The 21,705-nt window shown below is 49.8% G+C and overlaps 7 protein-coding genes across 7 annotated transcripts; 4 read left to right on the plus strand and 3 right to left on the minus strand.

Moving 5' to 3' along the window:
• Positions 1-405: 405 nt before the first annotated feature.
• LOC120895486 (DNA repair protein RAD51 homolog 4) lies at positions 406-1,583 on the plus strand. The gene has a single exon (XM_040298926.1). It carries the CDS (start codon positions 573-575, stop codon positions 1,560-1,562), a length of 990 nt encoding a protein of 329 aa, XP_040154860.1. The 5' UTR covers positions 406-572; the 3' UTR covers positions 1,563-1,583.
• LOC120895488 lies at positions 1,572-2,617 on the minus strand. The gene is made up of 2 exons (XM_040298928.1): positions 2,257-2,617; positions 1,572-2,184 (listed from the first exon to the last, which is right to left on the minus strand). Exons 1-2 carry the CDS (start codon positions 2,403-2,405, stop codon positions 1,737-1,739), a joined length of 597 nt encoding a protein of 198 aa, XP_040154862.1. The 5' UTR covers positions 2,406-2,617; the 3' UTR covers positions 1,572-1,736.
• A 229-nt stretch (positions 2,618-2,846) lies between these two features.
• On the plus strand, positions 2,847-4,177 carry LOC120895487 (putative deoxyribonuclease TATDN1). The gene is made up of 4 exons (XM_040298927.1): positions 2,847-2,978; positions 3,035-3,214; positions 3,303-3,900; positions 3,988-4,177. The coding sequence occupies exons 1-4, from the start codon at positions 2,930-2,932 to the stop codon at positions 4,097-4,099; spliced, it is 939 nt and encodes a 312-aa protein (XP_040154861.1). The 5' UTR covers positions 2,847-2,929; the 3' UTR covers positions 4,100-4,177.
• Positions 3,953-5,168, minus strand: LOC120895489 (protein SGT1 homolog). The gene is made up of 2 exons (XM_040298929.1): positions 4,573-5,168; positions 3,953-4,476 (listed from the first exon to the last, which is right to left on the minus strand). The coding sequence occupies exons 1-2, from the start codon at positions 4,930-4,932 to the stop codon at positions 4,291-4,293; spliced, it is 546 nt and encodes a 181-aa protein (XP_040154863.1). The 5' UTR covers positions 4,933-5,168; the 3' UTR covers positions 3,953-4,290.
• Positions 5,169-5,613: 445 nt separating this feature from the next.
• Positions 5,614-6,927, minus strand: LOC120896867 (deubiquitinase OTUD6B). Its single transcript, XM_040301367.1, has one exon. The coding sequence runs from the start codon at positions 6,644-6,646 to the stop codon at positions 5,729-5,731; it is 918 nt and encodes a 305-aa protein (XP_040157301.1). The 5' UTR covers positions 6,647-6,927; the 3' UTR covers positions 5,614-5,728.
• Positions 6,928-7,203: 276 nt separating this feature from the next.
• Positions 7,204-11,864, plus strand: LOC120895287 (vacuolar protein sorting-associated protein 21). Its single transcript, XM_040298483.1, has 5 exons — positions 7,204-8,300; positions 10,564-10,691; positions 10,765-11,052; positions 11,141-11,264; positions 11,336-11,864. Exons 1-5 carry the CDS (start codon positions 8,258-8,260, stop codon positions 11,479-11,481), a joined length of 729 nt encoding a protein of 242 aa, XP_040154417.1. The 5' UTR covers positions 7,204-8,257; the 3' UTR covers positions 11,482-11,864.
• Positions 11,865-13,229: 1,365 nt separating this feature from the next.
• LOC120896963 (TBC1 domain family member 31) lies at positions 13,230-21,088 on the plus strand. The gene is made up of 9 exons (XM_040301503.1): positions 13,230-13,472; positions 13,541-13,660; positions 13,730-13,878; positions 13,956-15,061; positions 16,301-17,498; positions 19,946-20,148; positions 20,356-20,544; positions 20,651-20,827; positions 20,906-21,088. The coding sequence occupies exons 1-9, from the start codon at positions 13,393-13,395 to the stop codon at positions 20,984-20,986; spliced, it is 3,303 nt and encodes a 1,100-aa protein (XP_040157437.1). The 5' UTR covers positions 13,230-13,392; the 3' UTR covers positions 20,987-21,088.
• Positions 21,089-21,705: the final 617 nt, after the last annotated feature.

Raw genomic sequence — 21,705 nt, forward strand, 5'->3', positions numbered from 1 at the left:
ACAGTATGTTTTTGAATGGGAATAAACAAATATAATTTGTTAAAATAATTAATTGTCATCAAGATTCGTTCCGATCCGAGAAGAGCTACATCCCATCCACATCCGCCATTTCAAAAATGACGTTTGAAAACCCGGGAAACTTAATAAAATCGGGCATTTTTATGGTTAGCTCTATTCAGCTCGATTCTTATTAATTATTGTATGAATAAAAGAAATTAATTGATATATGGAATTGAAAAATGACGAAGATCAAGAGCATAAAAAATAGCTGTTGTATCCACTTCAAAGTGACCACGACTATATGTATTACCATCAAAATGACCTTCAACTAGAAAAACACGAAACTGATTTGAATGAAAGCATTCCAGATCTTTAACATTAAAACGAATAAACCACCTTCGAATCTTTTTGATTTGTACCCGAATCGTGTTATCTTGACATATGTTTAGTTGTGTTTGGTTTTCTGTTTTGTTTTGCTCCATATTTCGTCTCACTGCCAGTCACATAAAACATCAAACAAAAATTCCCAACGCACCACCAATCCACCTTCAACAACATTCCATGCAACCTTCATGGCCGCCACACAGTTAACCGCCGATCTGCACCCGCTGCTAACCGAGTATGTGATCAAAAAGCTGCAAAAGAATCGTCTCACCACGGTGTACAGCTTCGTGAAGGTGGAAGTCGAACAGCTGCTCAAGATCACCAACCTTCCCGCCGAAAGCATCGTGCTGGTGAAGAATCATCTGATCGACCAGTTTGCCGGTTGGTGCCAAAACGCTCTATCGTACCCGTTGCAGCCAGCCCCCAGCCCACTCAGCACGGGAGTTCCATCGCTGGATGCGCTGCTGCAGGGCGGAGGACTGCTTCCCGGCCACATTTACGAGCTGTGCGGTGAATCCGGCACGGGCAAAACGTTACTCTCCCTGACGATGGCGTCGAACGTTGTCAAGCAGCCGGGCAGCATGGCCTACTTCATCGACACCAAGTGTGACTTTTCCGGCAGAAAGGTACAGCAAATCCTGGACAGCGAGGATCGCAAACTGTCCGAGCAGGAACTGGGCCACGCAATGGCACGTGTAAGGGTGGAGCGTATATTTTCACCCGACCTTCTCGTCCAGACGGTGGAAGAGCTTGCGGCGGGAAGGTATGTGGATGAGGGGACGAATCTAAAGCTGCTCATCATCGATTCCCTGCCCTCGCTGTGGTACCTTTACCAGGATGCGCAAAGCTCCGTAGAACCGTTGGGCTTGCTGACGAAGCTAATCTGCTCGCTGCGCAAACTGGCCGCGCAACGGGCCGTCGCAGTAGTGTTGATTAACCTGACCGTCCGCATGGTGGAAGGAATGACGGAGGGCAAGCGAAAACTGTGCCCAAACGGTAACTATTCTGCCCTGGGACGGTACTGGGAAAGTGCGCCCGGTACGAGGCTACTTCTCGAGCGACACGAGCACCATCCCGGATCGTCCGCACGCTACCACACGGTGCAGGTGTGGAAAAGCAACTATCTACGATCGGGCGAGCGGGTGATCGTTCGGATGACTGAGACGGGTGTTCGGTAGTGGGCGGAGTGCGATAGAACATAAAAAGAGGGTCTATTTCTAGCTCGACTGTAAATAAAATTCACTCCCCCGCCTTCGGGGACGCTACAATATATCTTACAAAAGCGTGTAAAACGTAAATCATTAAAACAAAACGCGCGCAAATGGGGGAGATTTACCCCGCACAACGTCCCCCTACTTAAGCATCCCGTATTTTTCCTTGTGGTACATCTTCAGCACCTTCTTCGGTGGCACCAGCTCCCGGCTCAGCCCGGGCCGTTTCTTCCGGTCCGGCGGATTCGGCTTCTTCACCATCACCACCGGCACCTCGTCCGGCGGTGCACCATCCTGCGCATCATCTTCCGCCTGCTCCTTGCGCAGTATCAGATCGGAATCGTGCGCAAAGTTACACTTGCTGCCGAACCGGCACCGGCCCTTCTTGTAGCTCCAGCACACCTTCCGCTTCTGCTCGGCCGCATTCGCCTCGGGATCGACCATCTTGACGTGCCGCTCGAGGCTGGCCAGTTTGGCCTCTTCCGCCTCCCGGAACGGGTTGCTAAAAACGCTGCCAGGGAGGATGCGAGCCGTGCCGGACTGGAACAGGGCGCTGGCACTGGGTAGTGGGCTGGATTGGTCACCATTTCTGTGAATTCGAGAAGGTTGAGAGTTTAGGGACCAATGGGTCAATGGTATCAAGCGTTTCTTTTTGTCTCACAAATCACTAGACTGCTTTTGAATGGTTTCGTCCGTCTGCAGCTGTTTTGATTCCTTCTTTCCGCCACCGTCGTCCGAGGAGGTGGAGGAAGAGTCGGACGATGCGGACGATTCCTCACTATCGCCATAATCTGCTACCAGCGAGAACATGTCGCGTGCAAGCTCATTTGCAGGAAGAGTGTATTTTCCGCCCCGGTAAAAGGCGCGTTCGTTTGCCTTTACGTAAGCGCAGCGTCCGTCGTCCGGCTGTTGTGGTTTCTTTTTATTGCGATTTTTGTGTTTTATTTCGCTGCTTTTAATTACAAACAATCTCGGATGTGTTTTGTTGATGTTTTTTTTTCTTTCTTTCCCTCCCACAGCTCGATGACAGTTGAGCGTTACGGGTTCGAACTTCGTAACGCCGTAACTTTTCGTTTTGGTAACGGTTTTTATAACACCGCCTCGCTTGGGGACGTTATTTTATAAACTTTTATGTAAAAATTGGCAAATGCAGTTACAAAATTAATCAATTGACTGACGAAATTATACAGAAAATAATAAATTAAGTTCATAATGCAATTTTAACGATGATAATTTGTTTTAACCTCAACATACACAAGTTTTCTTCCACTGTGCCAACCGTGACAACGAGCAGATGACCGAGGGGAAAACAAAAACACGAAATACTTTCCCGCATGGAACGACTGCTGGCCACAAATATAAGCAAAATCATGAAGTTTATCGGTAGGAAAATACAAATGTAGAAAAACCGTTAACTACACTAATGTCCGTCATTTCAGACATTGGCGCCAACTTAACCGATCCGATGTACAAGGGAATCTACAACGGATCGGCCAAGCACGAACCCGATCTGCCACACGTGCTAGAGCGCAGCTGGACCGGTGGGTTGGACAAAATCATCATCACGGTCGGTACGCTGGCCGACTGTGCGCCAACGTTTGAGATAGTGAAGAACGATGGTAGGGTTGGAATTGCCATACAATTCTCGCTCAAAAACACGTCCCTAACAATCTAACTTCCATTTTCTTCCCACCCGATACCTCAAAGAAAGACTGTTCGCCACGGTCGGTTGCCATCCGACACGGTGCGGTGAGTTTGTGCCCGATCCGGAAGGTTATTTCGCCTCGCTCTGCCAGCAGATCGAGCAGCACCGGGAGAAGGTGGTAGCGATCGGCGAGTGTGGCCTCGATTACGATCGGCTGCAGTTCTGCGACAAAGCGATCCAGCAGCAGTACTTCGAGAAGCAGCTCGAGCTGGCCGCCCGGTACGATCTCCCGCTGTTCTTGCACTGCCGCAACGCGCACGACGACTTTGCCGCCATACTGCGGCGAAACCGGGACAAGCTGCCCCGCCGTGGTGTGGTGCACACGTTCGACGGTTCGCTCGAGGCGGCGGAAGCGCTTATAGCGGACGGGTACGCAATCGGGATCAATGGTTGCTCGCTGAAGACGGAGGAAAATCTGTCCGTGGCGGCCAAAATTCCGGACGAATCGATCATGCTCGAAACGGACAGCCCGTGGTGCGAGATACGGCCGTCCCATGCCGGCTCGAAGTACGTGCGCAGTAAATATCCTACGGTGAAGAAGAAGGAAAAGTGGGAAGCCGGTTCACTGATCGCGGGACGATGCGAACCGGTCATGATCAGGTAAGGAGGGAGGGAGGCTTTCTTTCTGCTGGGCGTCGTTCGCGGTTTCGAATTCAATTCATGTTTTTTGTTTGTTTATTTCTTTAGCCAAGTGCTGGAAGTGCTTGCGGGCATTAAGGGGAAGCCGGCGGCCGAGCTGGCCGATCAGTACTACAAAAACACGGCGAAAATGTTCTTCCCAGCGAAGGGTAGTGACTGAACTTCACGATCATGCTGATTCCCCCGTCGGAAGTGTGTTTGGCAAATAAATAAATCGAGATGAACGATATATTACTCACGCCCAAAATGGATGAAGGAAACGATTTTTAAACAGCACACGCGTTGTTTACACAATGCGGCGATGAGGGTGAGAGATTTTCCTTTTGGAGGGGTGGGAGGTGCATCTCCGCTCTACCACTTTTTGTATTCGCATCCATCCGGTGGCTTCACTTCGACCTGTTTGGCACCGACCTCCGCCCAGTTGGTGCTGAGCACGGTGCCGCCCGACTCGTAGTACGACTTCATCATCGCCTTCCGCGTGTCCTCGCTAGCGTCGGCGTAGATCTTCTTGAACAGGTCGCTCACGTCGTCCTTTGTCTAAAATTAGCCCATTTACCAAACAAAACAGCATCGGTTAGAACAAAGCGAGACGACAAGGAAGCCGTCGTACAACGCGGAACAACAACCACTTACCTCATCGTCCTTTTCGATTTCTTTCGTGATTTTGTCCCAATCGTGCTTCTTCTTGGCCGCGGCCGCACTGCCAGCCGCCGCCGATTGCTCCGGCGCCTTCCGCTCCAGCGCCTCCCACCGCTGGCCGATCAGTTTCGCCAGCTTCACCTCCACCTTGCTCGGGGTGGCTTTGTGCGTGCTCTGCTCCGTGTTGATCGGGTTCCAGAGCGTCAGGACGAGCGGTTCGGTATCGTCCGCCCGTAGCGTGAGCGTGTTTTGCTCCAGCTGGACGGAGTAGTTCTTGTCGGCCGCATTTTTCAGCAGAATCGTCACCGTGACGGCCGTTTCTGTTTGGTACCAGTCGTATTTCACCTTTGCCATCACTGTGTGCTGCTGTAGGGTTTCGTGTTTCTTTTCACGCACGCACACACCACACAAAAATGGCGACACTTATTGTAAAGCGAACGATAAAAGCTAATTGTCTCACAACGCAGTAACTCTTGCGGGTACGGATCTTGAGCAAACAGCTGCTTCTCGGAACTGCGACGACTGCGAGATGTTTTGTATTTTCTAGAAACTGTTTTTTCTTCCTCCTCCTCACAACTGACAGTTCCCGTGGAGAGCTCTGTGTTGGTGTGTGTGTGTGTGCGTAAAACTCCGTGTGAGAGGGATGACGTAAAAACGATAAGTTTCTCGGGCAGAGCATGCTTGCTCGCTCTACCCGACATACAACGAAACGTGCTAGAGCGAGAAGGCATGCTACATTTGCTGCATGGGTTTGTTTCATCCAAAAAAACAAAACCTTCCAGAAATATTTAAATATCTGTTGATGTGTTTGAAACAGTTTTCATTTAACTTAAATGGTAAAATTCGCCCTTTTCACGAGAAATGTTCTTCGATTTCCATCTTTCAATAACAGACCACATAATGGGACTCAATAACTATGATGCCGTACATCGGAACGATCTGTTCACGCTGATGCGACAAAACCGTTTTGCTGAGAAACTGATCCGACTGTGGAAGTCAATAATGGGGAATAATTGAAATTATAGAATTTTGAGGTCAAAAACAATTAACCACGCTCTTCTTACAATCAGCCATCTACATTGTGCTTAACATTTAATTAATTCTTTTGACGTACAATAGTGTTTCGTGTGTAATTTGAAGCAATCAATCCTCATTCTCCTTCCGCCTCCTGCACCGGGATCGGTTTGGTCGAGTTGTAATGCTCCCCCAGCCGGTACATAAACCGATGGTACGTCAGCACCAGCTTCCGATCCGCACTTTCGCCCTCCCCGTGCACCGTCGACGGTCCCTCAGCCTGTATGACCTCGATCGGGCAGCGCAGACTGCTCGCCAGCGCCTTGATCTCAATCTCACCGCCCCACGCCTTGGTCGACCGCACCTGCTTGCAGTACTTGTCGAACTCGGGCTCGCTCAGCATCTCGCCCGTGTCCGGATGGCTCATGTAGCAGATCAGCGTGTCCCGGTTTGCCTCGATATAGTTCGCGGTCATCTGGCGCAGCTCGGGCACACTGTACGAACCGATGCCCCGCTGCACCAGCTGGTGGTTGATGGCCGTGTAGAGACAGTCACCGTCGGCCGGCACGGCGTGAGAGAGCATGCCCCGTTTCAGCAGCAGCCCATTGATGCGGTTGTCCTCCAGCACCCGTGGCGAGCTTTTCTGCAGCAGCGCCGACTCCTGCTTGATCTGTTCCTCGCGCTCTCGATTGTCCTGCGCTTTCTTGTCCCTGCGGCGCTGTGCCTTTGAGAGTCGCGTTTCCGGCTTTTCCGGGTTAGATTCTTCGTTTGCTTCCTCGCCGTTAGTGGCCGGTGTGAATGGTGGGAGTTCTTGGGCCGCTGGCTGTTCCGGAGCGTCGGTAAGATTCAGCCGGTTCAGCTCTTCCGCGTGCCGCTGCTCTATCTCCTGCTCGAGGTTCGCAATCTCTTCCTGGATTTCTTTCTTCCTTTTCTTGTCCACCTTCAGCTTCTTCATCGATTGTATTTTGCACTGTAGCTCCTTCTTCTCCTTGCGGTGGCGGGCCATCACCTCCTCCCGGTCGGTTTCCGATTCTGGCAGTTTTAGATCGCTCATTGCGGGGCAGTTCCGATGCTGATCGCTGTGCCGGAAGATGGGTTTGTGTTTTCGGCTGTAAGTGGTACGGATTGTATGATGATTCTGTAGGATAACCTGATTCTCCGATCAACTAATACTGCTACAAAGGAACATGGCACCGAACAGGGCAGGGAAAACCCGATTTAAATCACTTTACAAAGCTTTCTTTATCAGCAATAATACTGTCGAAAAAGGAAATGTTTTGTTGCACACAGAAACGGGGCAGTGAAGACTTTCGCTGCGTGATGACAGGCATGTTGATTGAAAGGTTTGACAGAAAAACGATAAGAAATCCTTCCGAGAAGAGAACATAGATAAATTGTGTTTTAAAACTGAAATTAATATAAACAAGAAAATAAAAGAACGAAATTTAACAGCTGTTCGATTTAAAAAATATAAAACTTAAAAAAAAAACAATCCTGAAGAGCAACGCTGGTTTTTTGAATCCTACATTCCATCCGTTCAACTGGCTGTTTATCTGTCAATCTCCGTTCTCGCTCGCTCGCTCCTTTGTTTACAAAAAACGCTGACCCACGAAGAAACGAGAGTGCTATTGTCAACACGGAGAAGGAAGGATTTTCCACACACAAGAAGACGACTGGCTGGCTCGCAGCAGAAGGAAAGCGGAACGTGCGTTTGTGTGACTCCTCTCCCCCACCTCACGGCTGTGTGAAAACGGACCAAAAGAAAAAGAAACGAAGTGATTACGGGAAAACCGTGAAAAGAAAAAAAAACAGTTTTTCGTGTGCCTGCGTGAAAATTCAAGCGTGATTTTTGTGTACCCAGTTTGATAACCTTCTCCAAAAACTCCGCTCGCGGCGGCCTTCTCCCCCCTCCGGATGTGCATGTTTGTGAAGCTCCGTGTGTTTTGTGTTCCTGTTGCGCAGCGGAGTTTCTAGTTCTCGAAGTTTTCTTTGGTTGCTGTTCGCTGTCGCTACCCTTCCACACCCCCGTTTGGCACAAGTTTTCCGTACGCATGCTGGCCCCCGTGCGCTATGAGTGAAAGGTGCCGTCGGTTGGCAGGCATTGGCAGCAACAGCGCACCGAGCGGAGCAACCGAACTGCGAATTGACGGCATTGGCAGGTGGTGGAAACGGTCGAAGCAGCAGCGGAGAGGCGAGGGCGCTCCACCGTGTAACGACGGGTTCGTGTTGGCATGGTTGTGTACCGCGGAACGTAACGCCTTGTGTGTACGGTTGTCGTGCTCGTGCTCGTCGTGACGTGCTTCGATGTAACTAACGTGGATGCTGGGAAAGGCACCTCACATTCACTCCCAATAACTCCCGCAACTCCCCCACCCCCAGTGACTGGTGCTTTCTTAAGGCAGTGAAGACAGGGAAAGAGAAAGGGAGAGAGAGAGTGAAGAAAAGACTCCCCAGTCAGTTCCTTAGCCTTTCTCGCCACTAATCCGGTGGGTGCCCAAAGCAAGGAGGTGGCGATTTGGTCGAAGCGTAATTGAATTATCTACCCTCCCGTGTAACTGTAACAGAGGGGGCAACCCGTAAGAGTGTGTGGACCGGCGGAGAAGATACACTCACACACACACGGGCGATTTTCGGAGAGGACATCCATCCACACAAGTTCACCAGCATGAAAGCGATCGAAGCAAAAATTGTCGTACTTGGATCGCAAGGTGAGAGGAAAATTAGGGAAACTTTTGGAACCACAAAACAGACAGACTGACACACACACACACAGAGCTAGGAAGGCCCCTGGGTGGGAGGGGTTGACCTTCACCTTGAGACGCGTGGCTTTCATTCTACGGCCCCTGCTTTTGAAGCTGCTGCTGCTGCGTACGATCCAGCACCAAACGACGGTTGACGACGGCGACCGCGCCGACGGTCCATCATCAAATCGCTGTTTGTCCAGCCGTAGCTTTCGCTTTCATGGCACACTAGATTCTTCCACAACAACAAAAGAAACAAAAAAGACACGCGATACACGATACATCTTCTTATCTATCTGACCTGGGGATGAAAGATAAGCGCCGCTAGCGTGGCCACCATCATCAGCAGCATTAACCGCCTTGCCTTTTTTCGTACATTTTGTTTCTTCTCCATCTTTCTTCGCGTTCCGGATTTTCTAACCCGCTCCGCGTCTACACTTTCTGGTGGAGTTTTTTTTCCCCATTCCAACAAACCCCTCTTTCTCATATCCACCTGCCACGATATCTCGCTCCATACGGGTGGAATGGTGGTTGCGGCTTTACTTACTGCAAATTAAGTTTTTTTTCCCCCTTAACCCACCTGCCCGCAACCGTGTTCGCCCCTTGGATTAAGTATCGGATTTTTGTTATTCGCCCAGTCTCTGTGTGTCGGTCGCGCACACCTTCCAGCCAGTACCCGTGACCGTGCTTATCAGTGCAGAAAGCGGCTCGCAGAAACGCTTTTCCCTTTACTTCATTCCTCTTGCATTTTGGTTTGCTTGCTGCCATTGCTCCCGTATCCGAAAGCATATCGGCTTTCAGCGCACGGTTTCCAGGGTGTTCCCTTTAGTTAGACTCCGCATTTCTTATCTTAACACGTGTGAAGGAGAGAGAGAGAGAGTCGTATGAAATTAACACTTTGGCAACATGTAACAGAGTTTGCGAAATTGATCCGCGTTTAAACTAGTGATGGGTAAGGTTGGCAAAATTCCAGAGTCTACTCCGATCCGACTTCGATAATTTCGTAAGCGACTCCGGAAAGGACCTACTAGCTTTAGTCGTTTGGAATCGTCCGGAATCGCCTGGAGTCATCCGGAGTCGTCTAGAATCGGTTGGAGTCATTGGGAGTCGGAGTCATCTGTAGTCGTTCGGAGTCCTCCGGAAGCGGTTGGAATCGGCTCTCGAAAAAAGGCCTATGCACGAAGTGCATACGCAAAGTGAAACACAAAAAAACACGACGAATTGAAATCCCTGATCACAAGCTCATTGCACTGGACGGTTCCTATTTACTCCGACCGACTCCGATTCCGGTCAACTCCGATCGACTCTGGACGATTCTGAATGACTCCGACTCCGGTCGACTACGGCCGGCTCCGGACTACTTCGACTCCAAACAACTCCGGCCAACTCTCAATGACTCCGGACGACTCCGGACGACTTTAGACGACTCAGGATGACTCCGTACGACTCCGACTTCAAACGACTCCGAACGACTCCAGACGACTTCGGATGACTCCGGATGACTCAGGATGATTCCCATTTCAAACGACTCCGGACGACTCCGAATGACTCCGACTTCAAAAGATTCCGAACGACTCCAGAAGACTCCGGACGACTCCAGACGACTCCAGACGACTTCGGATGACTCCGGATGACTCGGGACGACTCCGACTTCAAAAGACTCCGAACGACTCCAGAAGACTACGGACGAATCCAGACGACTCCAGGAGACTCCGAACGACTCCAGGCGACTCTGGATGATTCCTGATGATTCCGACTCCGGGCGGAACTAGTACTTCGGATTTTGCCGGAGTCAGTGTCGGACTAACAATAGCCGGAGTCGGATCGGAGCCGTGGGTGTGCTTCAAAGGGCACATCACTAGTTTAAACCACCACATTTTCTAACGCAAGAGGCATGCTCATATCGAAATTCACGTCAAAAACCCTTTCATCCTTGGGGGGGAATGGTTATTACCGACAAGCATCATAAAGACAAATCTAATCTGGCTCTCATGTCATAAGGAATGCAGAAGCACTGCTGCGTTCGGAATTCATTATCTCATCAATAGTATTGTCTCTGTAGACGTAATTGGGCTGAAGGGAATGAAAGGAAACACAACACAATTGCTATGTTGCCGCCGCTGAATGTTGAATGTTTGCATGAGTGTCTTGCACATTTAATTGGAAATGTACATTTTATTATTATTTTATATATTAATGCTTTTATTCTCCATCCTTCTCATCCGTCCAGGTGTGGGCAAAACGAGCCTGGTGGTGCGGTATGTCTCGAACGTGTACACGAAGGAAATATCGCCCACGATCGGTGCGTCCTTTTTCACCTGCAAGGTCAATCTGGAGGACTTTAAAGTAAAGATGCAGGTATGTAATTTAATTAAAAAAAAAACACACACACTTCCATTACTTTATTTACAATTTAACTTACCACGGCCAGGTTTGGGATACGGCGGGCCAGGAGCGGTTCAAAGCGATGGCCCCGCTGTACTATCGCAACGCGAACGCCGCCCTGCTCGTGTTCGATCTCACGCAGTACAACTCGTTCAACGAAATCAAGGGCTGGGTACAGGAGCTGCAACGGAACGTGCAGGAACCGATGGTACTGTCGCTCGTCGGCAACAAGCTCGACCTGGAAGCGAAACGTGCCGTCTCCCGGGAAGAGGCTATGCTGTACGCGAACTCGATCGGGGGCAACTACTTCGAAACGTCCGCCTTACACGATCAGGTACTTCCTATTCTCCGTGTGTGTGTTTATTCATTTGAAATGATTTTGTAATGCCCTTTTTTCTCTCTTTTCGTTGGCTTGTGCACAGGGTATTGAGCAAGTGTTCATATCGATAGCGGTAGGATTAATTAAACTGTCGGGCGAGGATGTCTGCTCGTCGCTGAAGCGGTACGAATCGAACGATTCCCTCGTACTGTCCGGATATTCAACGAGTAAGCCAACGCAAACGTTCCGTCTTGCTTTCCTTCGCACACAAAAGCTAATCTATTTTTCTACTTTCCAGGAGTAAACGGTGTCGTGCAGATGGGCATTCCGGTGGAAAATGACAGTATATTAAGCGACGGTATGGGCAGGCTGGAGACGCCTTCCTGGAGCCGGGACCACATAGCGCACGGTGACGAGCAGCGGGTCGGCTGGTGCTGCTATTAACACGGTTACTCCTCTGGACGACAGCACGGCTTCTCTATACCGGGCACACCGGCATGACGCATAGACAAGAGCGCCCGCGCGCGCGCGCCCACGGATCCGCGCGAACCTGTGAAGAACGAGGGGATTTCAGACAGATTTGTGATAGCTTTTTATATTTATATACACATATATACACACACAGACACACTCCAACACACCCAGCACACATGAACAAAGGCGAGAAACACTACCCAACTCTCCTAGATGACATAGTAGAAACGAAAGCAGGGGAGTCCCCCAGGGTGTTTGTGTTTGCTGGCTCGGTGGGTGACGATGACTGGAACTCGCTTTGTAAAACTGTTTGTTAGAGAAATTGGAAGCAAATCATTTCATTGAACCCGCTACATTATGTGTGATAAGCAAATGGGGAGCAAAAGCGCGTGCTCTGCGAGAAGATAGATAAACTGAAAGAGAAAGAAAGAGAGAGAGATAGGAAAGGGAGAGGGACATGCTGCTAGCTTATCGTTTCGCAGTTTCAGACGCATGTGAGTGGGATTTACAGCAAGAATTTAGAGCAGAACGAGCTATACGCGACACACTTCCTCTAAGCTTATTGTGAGGGACTTAGGGTTAAGGGTTTCGAAGGAAAACGGGGCAGGTGTTTCGGTAGTTTTCCCACCTCACAAGCGCACCCAGCGTATGACGACGCAGTACTATCGGAAGGGGCGGGGACGCAGATAAAGCGGGCGAGCTGTGTTCGGGTCGAGTGGGGCAACGATGTTTTGTTTTTGCAGCTGCCACCACCGCGACAGTGACCACCGTGACACGTGAATAGATCTCTTCCACAAGTGTGTGTGTGTGTGTGTGCAGATTAATTCGATCCGATGCGTCTGTTGACGCGTCACACGTCAAGGGGAAAGCGAAGACCAATGCCAACACCAAGTGCGCTCATATCGATATATTTATTGTTTAAGTCAAAAAGTCAATTATTTTCCCAATCATCTCGATGTGCTGCTGGACGCTGTTTCCGCCCCATTCCATTGTTGACCCTTCATCATTGTATGTATATGGCTTGCATTTTCATTCATATTATTCCGTTTTTCTGCGGCCTCGTTGTTCGGATTCGTACAGTCTTTTTTTTTTAATAAACATTTTGCGAAGAGCTGTATTAAAAAAAAAGCAAGATTGTTTCAATAAATCGAAAGAAAAAATACCGTTTTTTACAGGTTGAGAGGTCATTCGAAAATATTCGATTCTGGAATCGATTCCGAGGGAGAATGATTATCGATTTCGATTCTGGAATCGATTTCGGTTCTGGAACTGGCTTCGTTCCAGGAACCGATTCCTATTCTGGAATTAATTCCAATTATGAAACTGATTCGGATTGTAGAACGGATTCTATTTCTGAAATCGAATAAGATTCTGCAACTCTGGGTATTTTTTTAAGCGAAGAACTGTAATAAAAAAATAAGAACTTTTCAATAAATCGAAAAAAAAAATTACATAAACACTACTACATTGTTCAAACGTGTTGAATGCATGAGTAAGCGCCACACTTCGGCTATTGCGCTGCGCAGTATACCGCGTACAGACAGCGTCGCTTAGGGCTATTCCTAGCGACAAGGGCCAGCATCGGCAACGCCACTTGCCGCACATAATACAAGCACCGCGTCAGCTGTTTTCTTTGCTGCGTGTGTATTGGTGTGAGCGCGGCGTGCAACGCATTTGCAAACCGTCCGCTTGCCACCTGTTGCCATGACAACGACGCGCGTCAACAGCGGAACGTCACCTTTCAATGCCCCATTCGTTTCCAAGGGGCAGGTCAGTGTAAACAACGCAAAGTGCGTGCGTTCTTGGATGCTCCGCTGTTGAAGAAATTGACGCTTTAAGCCGTGCTGAAGGAAGTGAATTAGATTACCAGTAGTCAAGAAGATGGAAATGGAAGTGAACGCCGGCAAATTGGGTAAGCGAACCGGTAAGGCGAGCTTTAAATTCAACTCCTCGAACGATGGGTAAGTAGAGTATGATATTGCTTGTTTGTTTTGTGTCTCTTCATATTTTGGGTTGTTTCGTTTCGTAGTGTCCTGTTGCGGCTTCACCATACCGTAAAAAACGAGACGGAAGGGACGGTGGTACGGATACGTTTCACAGCGGCCGGATTCACCGCGAACAACGAGCGGCTGGTGGCAGCAGATCATCGGTAAGACGAGAAAAAGAAGCCCCATTTTGCCGGTAAAAGCAGCTAATAGTCCTTTTTCGCCGTTTCTAGGGACAATGTATTTGTGTTCGATTTGGTTGGCCAGCGGTTTTGGACGGTTGCGGAGCAGCTCAAGCGCATAACCATCATCGAAGGACTCGTCGGTGGTAATCTAGTTGCCCTTGGCAGCAAGGACGGGATGGTGTTTATTGTTGATTTGGGTAAAGTTCGCCACTGTCCCAAGCATTTCCACCTGATTACTTATTTTGAGGTATAATATCCTTTTTTTTTTACCCAGATGAAAAGAATTGCGTCCGGAAGCTGAATGCCCATCCGGGTCGGGTTGTGTATCTCGCCAGCTCCTCACCGAACCACGCCACCGCAAAGTTACGCTCCAAAGCAACCGGCATATCCTCACCGGCCGATGCATTTGAACGATACGATCGCACCTATCTGCTGGCAGCATCGCAGGACTGTGCCAAACTGTACTCGCGCGAAGACTTTGCCGAGCTGGCCTGCCTCCGGTACGGGCTGGCGGCGGACAACTCGTTCTGCCCGAACGCTTGGCACTGGTTCGGGGCACCCACCGGTCCAGCCTTGATTACGCACAGCACCGAGGGGGTTATCCGGGTGTATCGGCCCAACTTCAAACTCGTCAAAGAGCTAAACGTCACGCGGCTTATCGAGCTTTATCGTAAGAACACCCCAGCCCAAACGATCACCTTCGAGCGGCAGCGTTCTGAGAGCGCTACAGACGAGCCCGATAGTGTTGAGCTGACTGTAAAGCGTCTCACCGAAGCGATGGTATCGTCCGGTCGACGCATAACGACCGCCCAGCCCACTAAGGATGGGCAGTACTACGTGGCGTTGTGCGGGCACAGCACGCTCGCATTCCTAGCCCTCGACTCGTGGCTCGTCTGCCGGGTGGTTACGCTGTCCAATTTGTTTATCGCACAGTTTGCATTCCTGCCGGCCGGTGAGAGTGCCGGAAGTGGTCGTAGGGCACGCTGCTGCACACTCACCGTGCGTACTACGGGCAATGATTTAATGCTGCTAAATTTCGGCAACGATGCCGGTCTCGACAATAATCCTTCCGTACTGCGACCGCTTGCGAGTGGCAGTAGTGGTGGTGGTGTGGTGCATAATTGCTATAAATTTGCCCTCGCACCCAACGGACGCATGCTGGCGAACGTTCTCGGCAGTGGTGAGGTGTTGCTGCACAACTTGGACTCGTACCGGCGGATCGATGCAGCAGCATTGGCAATGGGACACCACCGGAAAGCGGCACGGAACATTGAACGCCCCGGAAGCGGTACGTCGTCCTGTACGGGGAGTTTGGGTCGGCGACAGCGGTCACCACGCAAAGCGAAGCTGGAACAACAAATAAACGCCCTCCAGGTGCAGGTGAGTACGTTTTGGGGTGGGAGCCCGTGTTAAGCCTCGGTTCTGGCGGATATTTGGAATTTATTTTGCATCTAATTACATGACGTCCAAGCGACACCACGTCCGGTCGGCTCGGTGTAGTGATGGGCGCTCGAAATCGGCACTGGAACAATGTAACTAACTTCTATCCGGGTACTGAATTCGAATCTAGGTAATCGATTCCGATGGGCAATCGAATTCTATGCTGGAACCGATTCCGGTTCTGGAACCGACTTCAATCCTGGCACCGGTATTTATGGAACTGGAACTGAATCCCTGGAAATGATTTTGTTTCTGTAACCGAATCGGTTTATGAAACTGATTCCGATTCTGGAACTGAATACGAATTTTCCAATTTGCGAGCCGATGATGCTTCTGGAATCGTCCACGATTCTTGAACTGAATGGGACTCAGGAACCAATTTCGATTCTGAAGTAGTTTTCGGTTCTGGAACTGAATTCGATTCTGGAAAGGAATCCAATTCTGGAACTGAATCCGATCTTGGAATCGATTCTGTATCCGGAACCGATTCCGTATCCGGAACTAATTTCGATAATGGGACCAATTCTGATTCATGAACTGATTCCAGTACCAAATAAGATTCTGGAACCGATACTATGTGTGGAACCAAGTTGATACTAGAATAAATTCCGATTCTGAAACCTATTCTGATTCTGGACCCGATTCCGATTCTATAATCGATTCTGATTCTGGACCCGATTCCGATTCTATAATCGATTTTGATTCTGGAGTAGATTCCGAATCTGTAACTGAACATGATTCTGGAACCGATTTTGGTTCTGGATCAATTTTGGAATCGATTCCGATTTGGAAACCGATTTCATGTTCGGAATTCTTTCTATATCTGGAGTTAATTTCAATACTAAAACCAATTCCGATTTAGGAACCTTTTCCAGAACCGAGTACAATACGGGAACCGATTCCAATTCTGGAACCGATTCCAAGGACGAACCCATTTCTTTACCAATGTCGATACCCGATTATGTACCCGAATGTCGATGTCGCTTTCTGAAGCCGATTCCGAATCAAAGACCGATTCCGTTTCTGAAACCGATTCCGGGCGTACTCTCCGGAATCGATTCCGATAAATACTTAATTTTTCCCATCACTTATTCGATTTACACACATTTCATCCGCATTACAATTTTGTATCTTCTCTCTCTCTCTCTCCCTCTCTCTCTATCTGCTTTTAATTTGCAGCTCTCGAAAACACTGCCCAAACATCGGCTGCTACCGATACTGCGGGAGTACGGCGAATATCCGGCCAAGCATCGAGCGACCATTTGGCGCACACTGCTAGAGCTGCCGGGTGATCGGGCTAGCTATGCGGCACTGCTGAACCGAGGTTCCCATCCGTGCGTGGCCGCCTACGAGCAGCGATTCGCCGGGCTCGATCGGCGTACCGTGCGCAATCTAAAGCGTACCGTCTCCTGCCTGGCCCACTGGTGCCCAGCCTTCGGGCTCATCGATTATCTGCCGAGCTTTGTGCTGCCGTTCGTCCGCCAGCAGCCAACCGATGCACTCGCCCTGTTCGAAACGGTGGCCACGGTGCTGATGAACCAGTGTCAGCACTGGTTCGAGTACGCACCGCTCGAACCGTTCAACTATCTGGCGATGGTCGAGAACGTGCTGGCCGACTGTGAGCCCCGGCTGATGGCATTCTACCGGCGGAATGGTGTCGCGCCGCGAACGTACGCAGTGCCGCTGATGGAGAGCGCGTTCGTGCGCTGCTGCAGTGGTGGAACCGATGGCGACAACCAGTGGCTAACGCTGTGGGATCACGTGCTGTCGAACGAGCCGTGCTTTGGCGTGTTTCTCGTCGCCGCGTACAGCAGCCTTCATCGGGGCACGCTGCTAAAGGCCACCGCCGATGGTGGATCAACAACGGTGGAACGGATTTTCTTCCACCAATCGAGCGCGTTCGGCGATGTGCGGCGGTTGGTAGGGCGGGCGCACGACCTAATGGAACGTTGCACCGCTGCTGCCCATCCGAGGCATTACTTTAAACCGTTCACCCCGCTGAACATGCCGTCCGCACTGCCGACCGTCAATGACCGATGGAAACCGCCGTCTTGTGACAGTGCGGCCAGTAACGCTGTCGATTGTTTCTCGCCCGCTGGGGAAAGTGAGGAGCTTTCGGCACACTCCACTGCCTCCCCGACACCTTCCGGCGAGGCGGCTAATGCGTCGGAAAAGGGATCTTCCCACCGTACGTACGCGAGCTTTGGCAACTTTCCGCACAAGCTGACCGAAGTGCGGCGCACAGAAACGGACACGCTGCGAGCGGAACAGCGCCGGCTGGAGGGGAAAATTATCGAGCTGGAAAAGCTGGAGCACGGTCTGCGGGAGCGGCTGGCGAACGATCTGGTGCGGCAGGAGCATGAGCAGCGTGTGAAGGGTAAGTCCAGGTAAAAATCCACGCTCTGACGAAGCGTGACCGCCACGTGGATGTACGGCAAAAGGGAAAGAACGTGGTGGAGGGGTGGTCATTGGCTCTCCGTTTTCAGGCTCATGAGCAATCAAGCTTAGTTGCCGGAGAAATGGGTTGGCCTTTCGGGGGTGGTCATCTCGCAACACCGTGAGTGCCTCGGTGGAGGTGCAGAGTGGCCGTGGGGAGTTTTGTTTTTAATCGTATTAAAGTCAACCGAAAACCGAGAAGCATCCCCCTTTCGTCGCCCGCGGATGTTTCTTGTCCATTGTCCAGGCTCGATGGATGCATTGGCATGAAATAAGAGGCTTACGTGATGTGTTGCGTGTGTGTTTGTTGTCCATCCGCGAACGTGCTTCTCATATGCTTTACTAAATCTTCTGAAAAGCGGCCATGTTAAAAACACGTTTTACGGGCAATTCTTGTCCATTATAGAGATAGGTTCTCTGGATGTATTGACAGTTCCACTCCGATCCCGGCTAGTGTGATTGAGGCTCCGCCACATCTGTCCGGAATCGTCTGTAATCGTCGGAATTGTCGGAATCTTTGGAATCGTCTGTAATCGTCCGGAATCGTCTGGAACGATCCTCCGACCGACCGGAATCTTTCAGTATTGTCGGATTTGAATTGTTCAGATTCAATATCCGATCGTCGTTATTATACAGAATCGTCAGATTTATCGGAATTGTCGGAATCTTCGAGTAAATGTCCGGAATTGAAAGATTTCCCCGAACCTCGTTCGGTTGGAATCGTTCGGAAGTGTTTGATTTTTTGGAATTGTTGGAATCGTCTGGAATTGCTGAATTATGTCCCGAATCGTGCAGAATCTCTTGGTACCGTCGGAATTATTGAAGCCTTTCAGAATCTTTGGATTTGTTGGAATCATCCGGAACTGTCGGATTTATCTGAATTATTTGGAATCGTTCGGAAAGAATATCTGATCGTCGGTATTTTCCGAGTAGGTTTTGTCGGAATGGTCGGTATCATCCGCAAACTTTGGATTTGTCGGAATTTCCGAAATAGTCGGGAACTTTAGAGATCGTCTGGTATCATTACGAATCGTTCGGAAAGGCTTGGGATCGTTTGGATCCGTTGGAATCGTCCGTAACTGTCGGAATCGCCCGGAATCGTGTAGAATCGTATGGAATCGTCCGAAACCGTCGGATTATGGGAATCTTCAGGATCGTTTGTTATTGACCTGAATTGTCGGAGTTGTCGGAATTATTGGAAACGTCGGAATCTTCGCCATTCTGATGGCTCCGGACCTACCCGATTGCGATTCCGTGTTCCGAATCAATTCTGGAGCCAATTCCGACTCTGGAGCCGTTTTCGATTCCAGAGCCGATTCCGATTCCGGAGCCGATTCTGATTCTTGAGCCGATTCCTATTCTGGAGCTGATTTCAGAATCGATTTCGGAAACTGATTCCGAACCTACTATCCGGAATCGATTCCAGAAAACTTTGGAACTAGCCGGAATCGATACCGACAAAAACATCATTTTTCCCATCTCTACTCCGGACGATTCTGAACGAATTTGGACGATTCCGAACGGTTATGGACATTTTCGGACGTTTTCGACAGTTTTGATTGACCCTTTGGAATTGGTTGCGATTTTTTTCCCAATCATGTCTAACTTTTGCCCATTATTGGAGTACATTGGTTAGGGGGCGCACAGTAACAGCTTAAAGCTATGGCGTTTTTCCTACCGATACCGAACCCCAAATGCGGAATGATTGCGTCGTTTGGCAATATAAAGTTGAATGCGCTTATAAGCGCATTGGTTGCCTAGCTTTAAGCACTGGGCGCTCCCCTACCCCCTTTTCTACCAGGAATTTGCTACACAATTTCATGTCCAACAGATTCAAGGAAATTGGATGTACTTCTCAATGAAAACATGGACAGGACAGGATGTTGGCTGTCCCAGTAACACAAACACTGCTCCAGCAAATTGAGTGTGCCCATTGGTAGCCAAGATTCCTGAAAACTTCCCTCTAGAATGTACCCTTGTACCCTGGTGCTGTTTGTCTTTGGCAAAACCGGGGACATGCTGTCACTTAAATCTATATCATCAAATATGTATATTTTGTCTCTTCCCGGGAACTCACGACATAAAACATGTCGTTAAGGTTTAACAAGGCACTTGCATTTCCCTGAATTAGTAATACCAATAGACTAGGCCGGCATACAGCAACTGTTTCCTAAAAAAAAGGCATGCGAAACGCGTTATTTGCCATTCTTCGAAACGGACAAAGAAGGATCGAAGTGTGCTGAAATATTCTCAATATTCTTGGTCGTCCTTCAACGCCCTTTCCCTGATGCTGATGATGATACTTCCGTGACGAGAAATCGAAGAAGGCCTTCCCAGCAACTAGTTGCTAACACGTTGTTCGTTCGGTTCTCCTTTTTTTCCCCGAAGCCGTGGAACGCAACCTCGAAGAAGCGATCGCCCGGGAGGAGCAGCGGGTCGAGATGCAGCGGAAATTGTTGCTGCTGCACCGGAAGCAGCTGCGCGAGCGGGAAAACGAACTTTCGCTCGACTTGGCGAACGCGAAGCTCATCAACGACGCGACGGTGCGGGAGCGGGAACTCGATGCGCTGCTGAACAAGTTTGCCCGTGAGGTAGGTCAGAATGGTTCGGATTCATCCCTATTTTCCACCAGCGCGGTGACAAAGAGTGTTTGGTAAAAAATTAAATTTCTTTGCGTTCCATTTCCGTTCCTTTGGGATTCTTTCTTTGCTGGTATATATTCGGGGTTTCTTTGTGTCAAACTATCTGCTCCCTGTTACCTTAATGCCCTTTTTTTCTCCCAATTCCAATTTCAAAAGCGACAACGGGAGGAAACCGATCTGCTGTTTGCCGAGGAGGACATTAAGCTGAAGGAGCTGGAACTGTTGGGCCGGTATCGGACGGAACCAGACGCAGCGCGAGTGCCCCGGCCGCTCGATCAGCGGTACCAGGTGGCGCTCGAACAGCTGGCAGTGCAGAAGCTGAAACTTTACGACGAAATTGATCGGGTAAGTTTGGCCACTCGTGTTTAGCAAAGCGACCCCTATCGGGAGGGTTTTGTTTCAAGACAAGAGCAAGTTTTAATCGCGTATCGCGTACCGGTGCATACTACAGACATACTCGTCGCTCGGTATGCCGGCGGGAGTGAACGAGTACGCGTACCGGACGGTGTCGGAGCTGCGCAAGGTAGCGTCTGTTGCGGCGTATGGCAGCGAGCGACCGCGCGACAAGATGGAAGAGCGCTCCCGAGAGCGGCCGCCAGGGCTGATTGGAAGCGATTCCTCCAGTCAGGTAAAATAGTTCGTTTTGCGGGTTTTACGGTACAGTGCACAACTAAAATGGCTTCCTATTTTCTCACAACGATTTTAGGTGTACGCGGACACGTTACGGCGCATGGAGGAGCAGGTGAAGGTTTTGCAGCGCCTCAAACATGACGTCCAAAGGAAATGAACGTAGCCGAACGTGGCCAATTTAAGTGCTTGTGTCTGTATTGTTTTGTCTTTCGTAACAAAATTGGTACCATTTCCGAACGAAACAAGCACAAGAAATAGCCTCACATCATCCATAACTGATGACAGCGATGCCCGACTGCCCCAATAAAAAAAAAACACACACACACACACACTCCAATGGCCCCCGGGATTGTGTGGCAGAGACGGGCCAATGCAAGCGATGAAAAATGCACTTGCCCCAGCACTGCTCTGTTGCACATATTTTATCCCATTTCTTGCTAGTTAGTTAGCCCATCTCGCCCATTCGTGTTACAATCGACGGTTGGCACGGGTAAAGAGGATGCTCACAGGTGGTGGCAAGATCATCCCACAATAAAGATTTATTGCATGCCGAGTGCCAATTGGCACACAGGGGGGGGGGGAAGGGGTGTGGAGCAAAGCCCGGAGCGAACAAAAGTCCTGCACCGCACAAGGCGATCGGTATGACCTTTTTAGCTTTTCGAAGCCAAATGGTTCGGGATGATTCGGTGCAAACGGTGTCCTTCTTCTTCGCGGGACATTCCTGCTGCTTGGTGCACTGATATACTATTCTTTTTGCAATCACCAGCTGGTGCTGGGTTACTTTCAACTTTCTTGCACTTTCCTTTGCCCATTCGATTGGGTCGCAAAACCCCCCTGCCCTGGTAAAGAAGCAAATCCGTATGCCACACGATCCAT

Source organism: Anopheles arabiensis, chromosome 2, assembly GCF_016920715.1.
Source record: "Anopheles arabiensis isolate DONGOLA chromosome 2, AaraD3, whole genome shotgun sequence".
Lineage (NCBI taxonomy): Eukaryota > Metazoa > Arthropoda > Insecta > Diptera > Culicidae > Anopheles > Anopheles arabiensis.

Excerpts from the sequence above, each read along its gene's own strand:
- LOC120895486 (XM_040298926.1), top strand. The coding sequence starts at position 573 with ATGGCCGCCACACAGTTAACCGCCGATCTGCACCCGCTGCTAACCGAG.
- LOC120895488 (XM_040298928.1), bottom strand. The coding sequence starts at position 2,405 with ATGTTCTCGCTGGTAGCAGATTATGGCGATAGTGAGGAATCGTCCGCA. Across the intron at positions 2,185-2,256 it reads CAAAAGCAGTCTAGTGATTT|AAATGGTGACCAATCCAGCC; the intron begins GTGAGACAAAAA and ends TCGAATTCACAG.
- LOC120895487 (XM_040298927.1), top strand. The coding sequence starts at position 2,930 with ATGGAACGACTGCTGGCCACAAATATAAGCAAAATCATGAAGTTTATC. Across the intron at positions 2,979-3,034 it reads CAAAATCATGAAGTTTATCG|ACATTGGCGCCAACTTAACC; the intron begins GTAGGAAAATAC and ends CCGTCATTTCAG. Across the intron at positions 3,901-3,987 it reads TGCGAACCGGTCATGATCAG|CCAAGTGCTGGAAGTGCTTG; the intron begins GTAAGGAGGGAG and ends TTATTTCTTTAG.
- LOC120895489 (XM_040298929.1), bottom strand. The coding sequence starts at position 4,932 with ATGGCAAAGGTGAAATACGACTGGTACCAAACAGAAACGGCCGTCACG. Across the intron at positions 4,477-4,572 it reads AAATCGAAAAGGACGATGAG|ACAAAGGACGACGTGAGCGA; the intron begins GTAAGTGGTTGT and ends GGCTAATTTTAG.
- LOC120896867 (XM_040301367.1), bottom strand. The coding sequence starts at position 6,646 with ATGAGCGATCTAAAACTGCCAGAATCGGAAACCGACCGGGAGGAGGTG.
- LOC120895287 (XM_040298483.1), top strand. The coding sequence starts at position 8,258 with ATGAAAGCGATCGAAGCAAAAATTGTCGTACTTGGATCGCAAG. Across the intron at positions 10,692-10,764 it reads ACTTTAAAGTAAAGATGCAG|GTTTGGGATACGGCGGGCCA; the intron begins GTATGTAATTTA and ends TACCACGGCCAG. Across the intron at positions 11,053-11,140 it reads CGTCCGCCTTACACGATCAG|GGTATTGAGCAAGTGTTCAT; the intron begins GTACTTCCTATT and ends GCTTGTGCACAG.
- LOC120896963 (XM_040301503.1), top strand. The coding sequence starts at position 13,393 with ATGGAAATGGAAGTGAACGCCGGCAAATTGGGTAAGCGAACCGGTAAG. Across the intron at positions 13,661-13,729 it reads CTGGTGGCAGCAGATCATCG|GGACAATGTATTTGTGTTCG; the intron begins GTAAGACGAGAA and ends CGCCGTTTCTAG. Across the intron at positions 20,545-20,650 it reads TTTACGACGAAATTGATCGG|ACATACTCGTCGCTCGGTAT; the intron begins GTAAGTTTGGCC and ends TGCATACTACAG.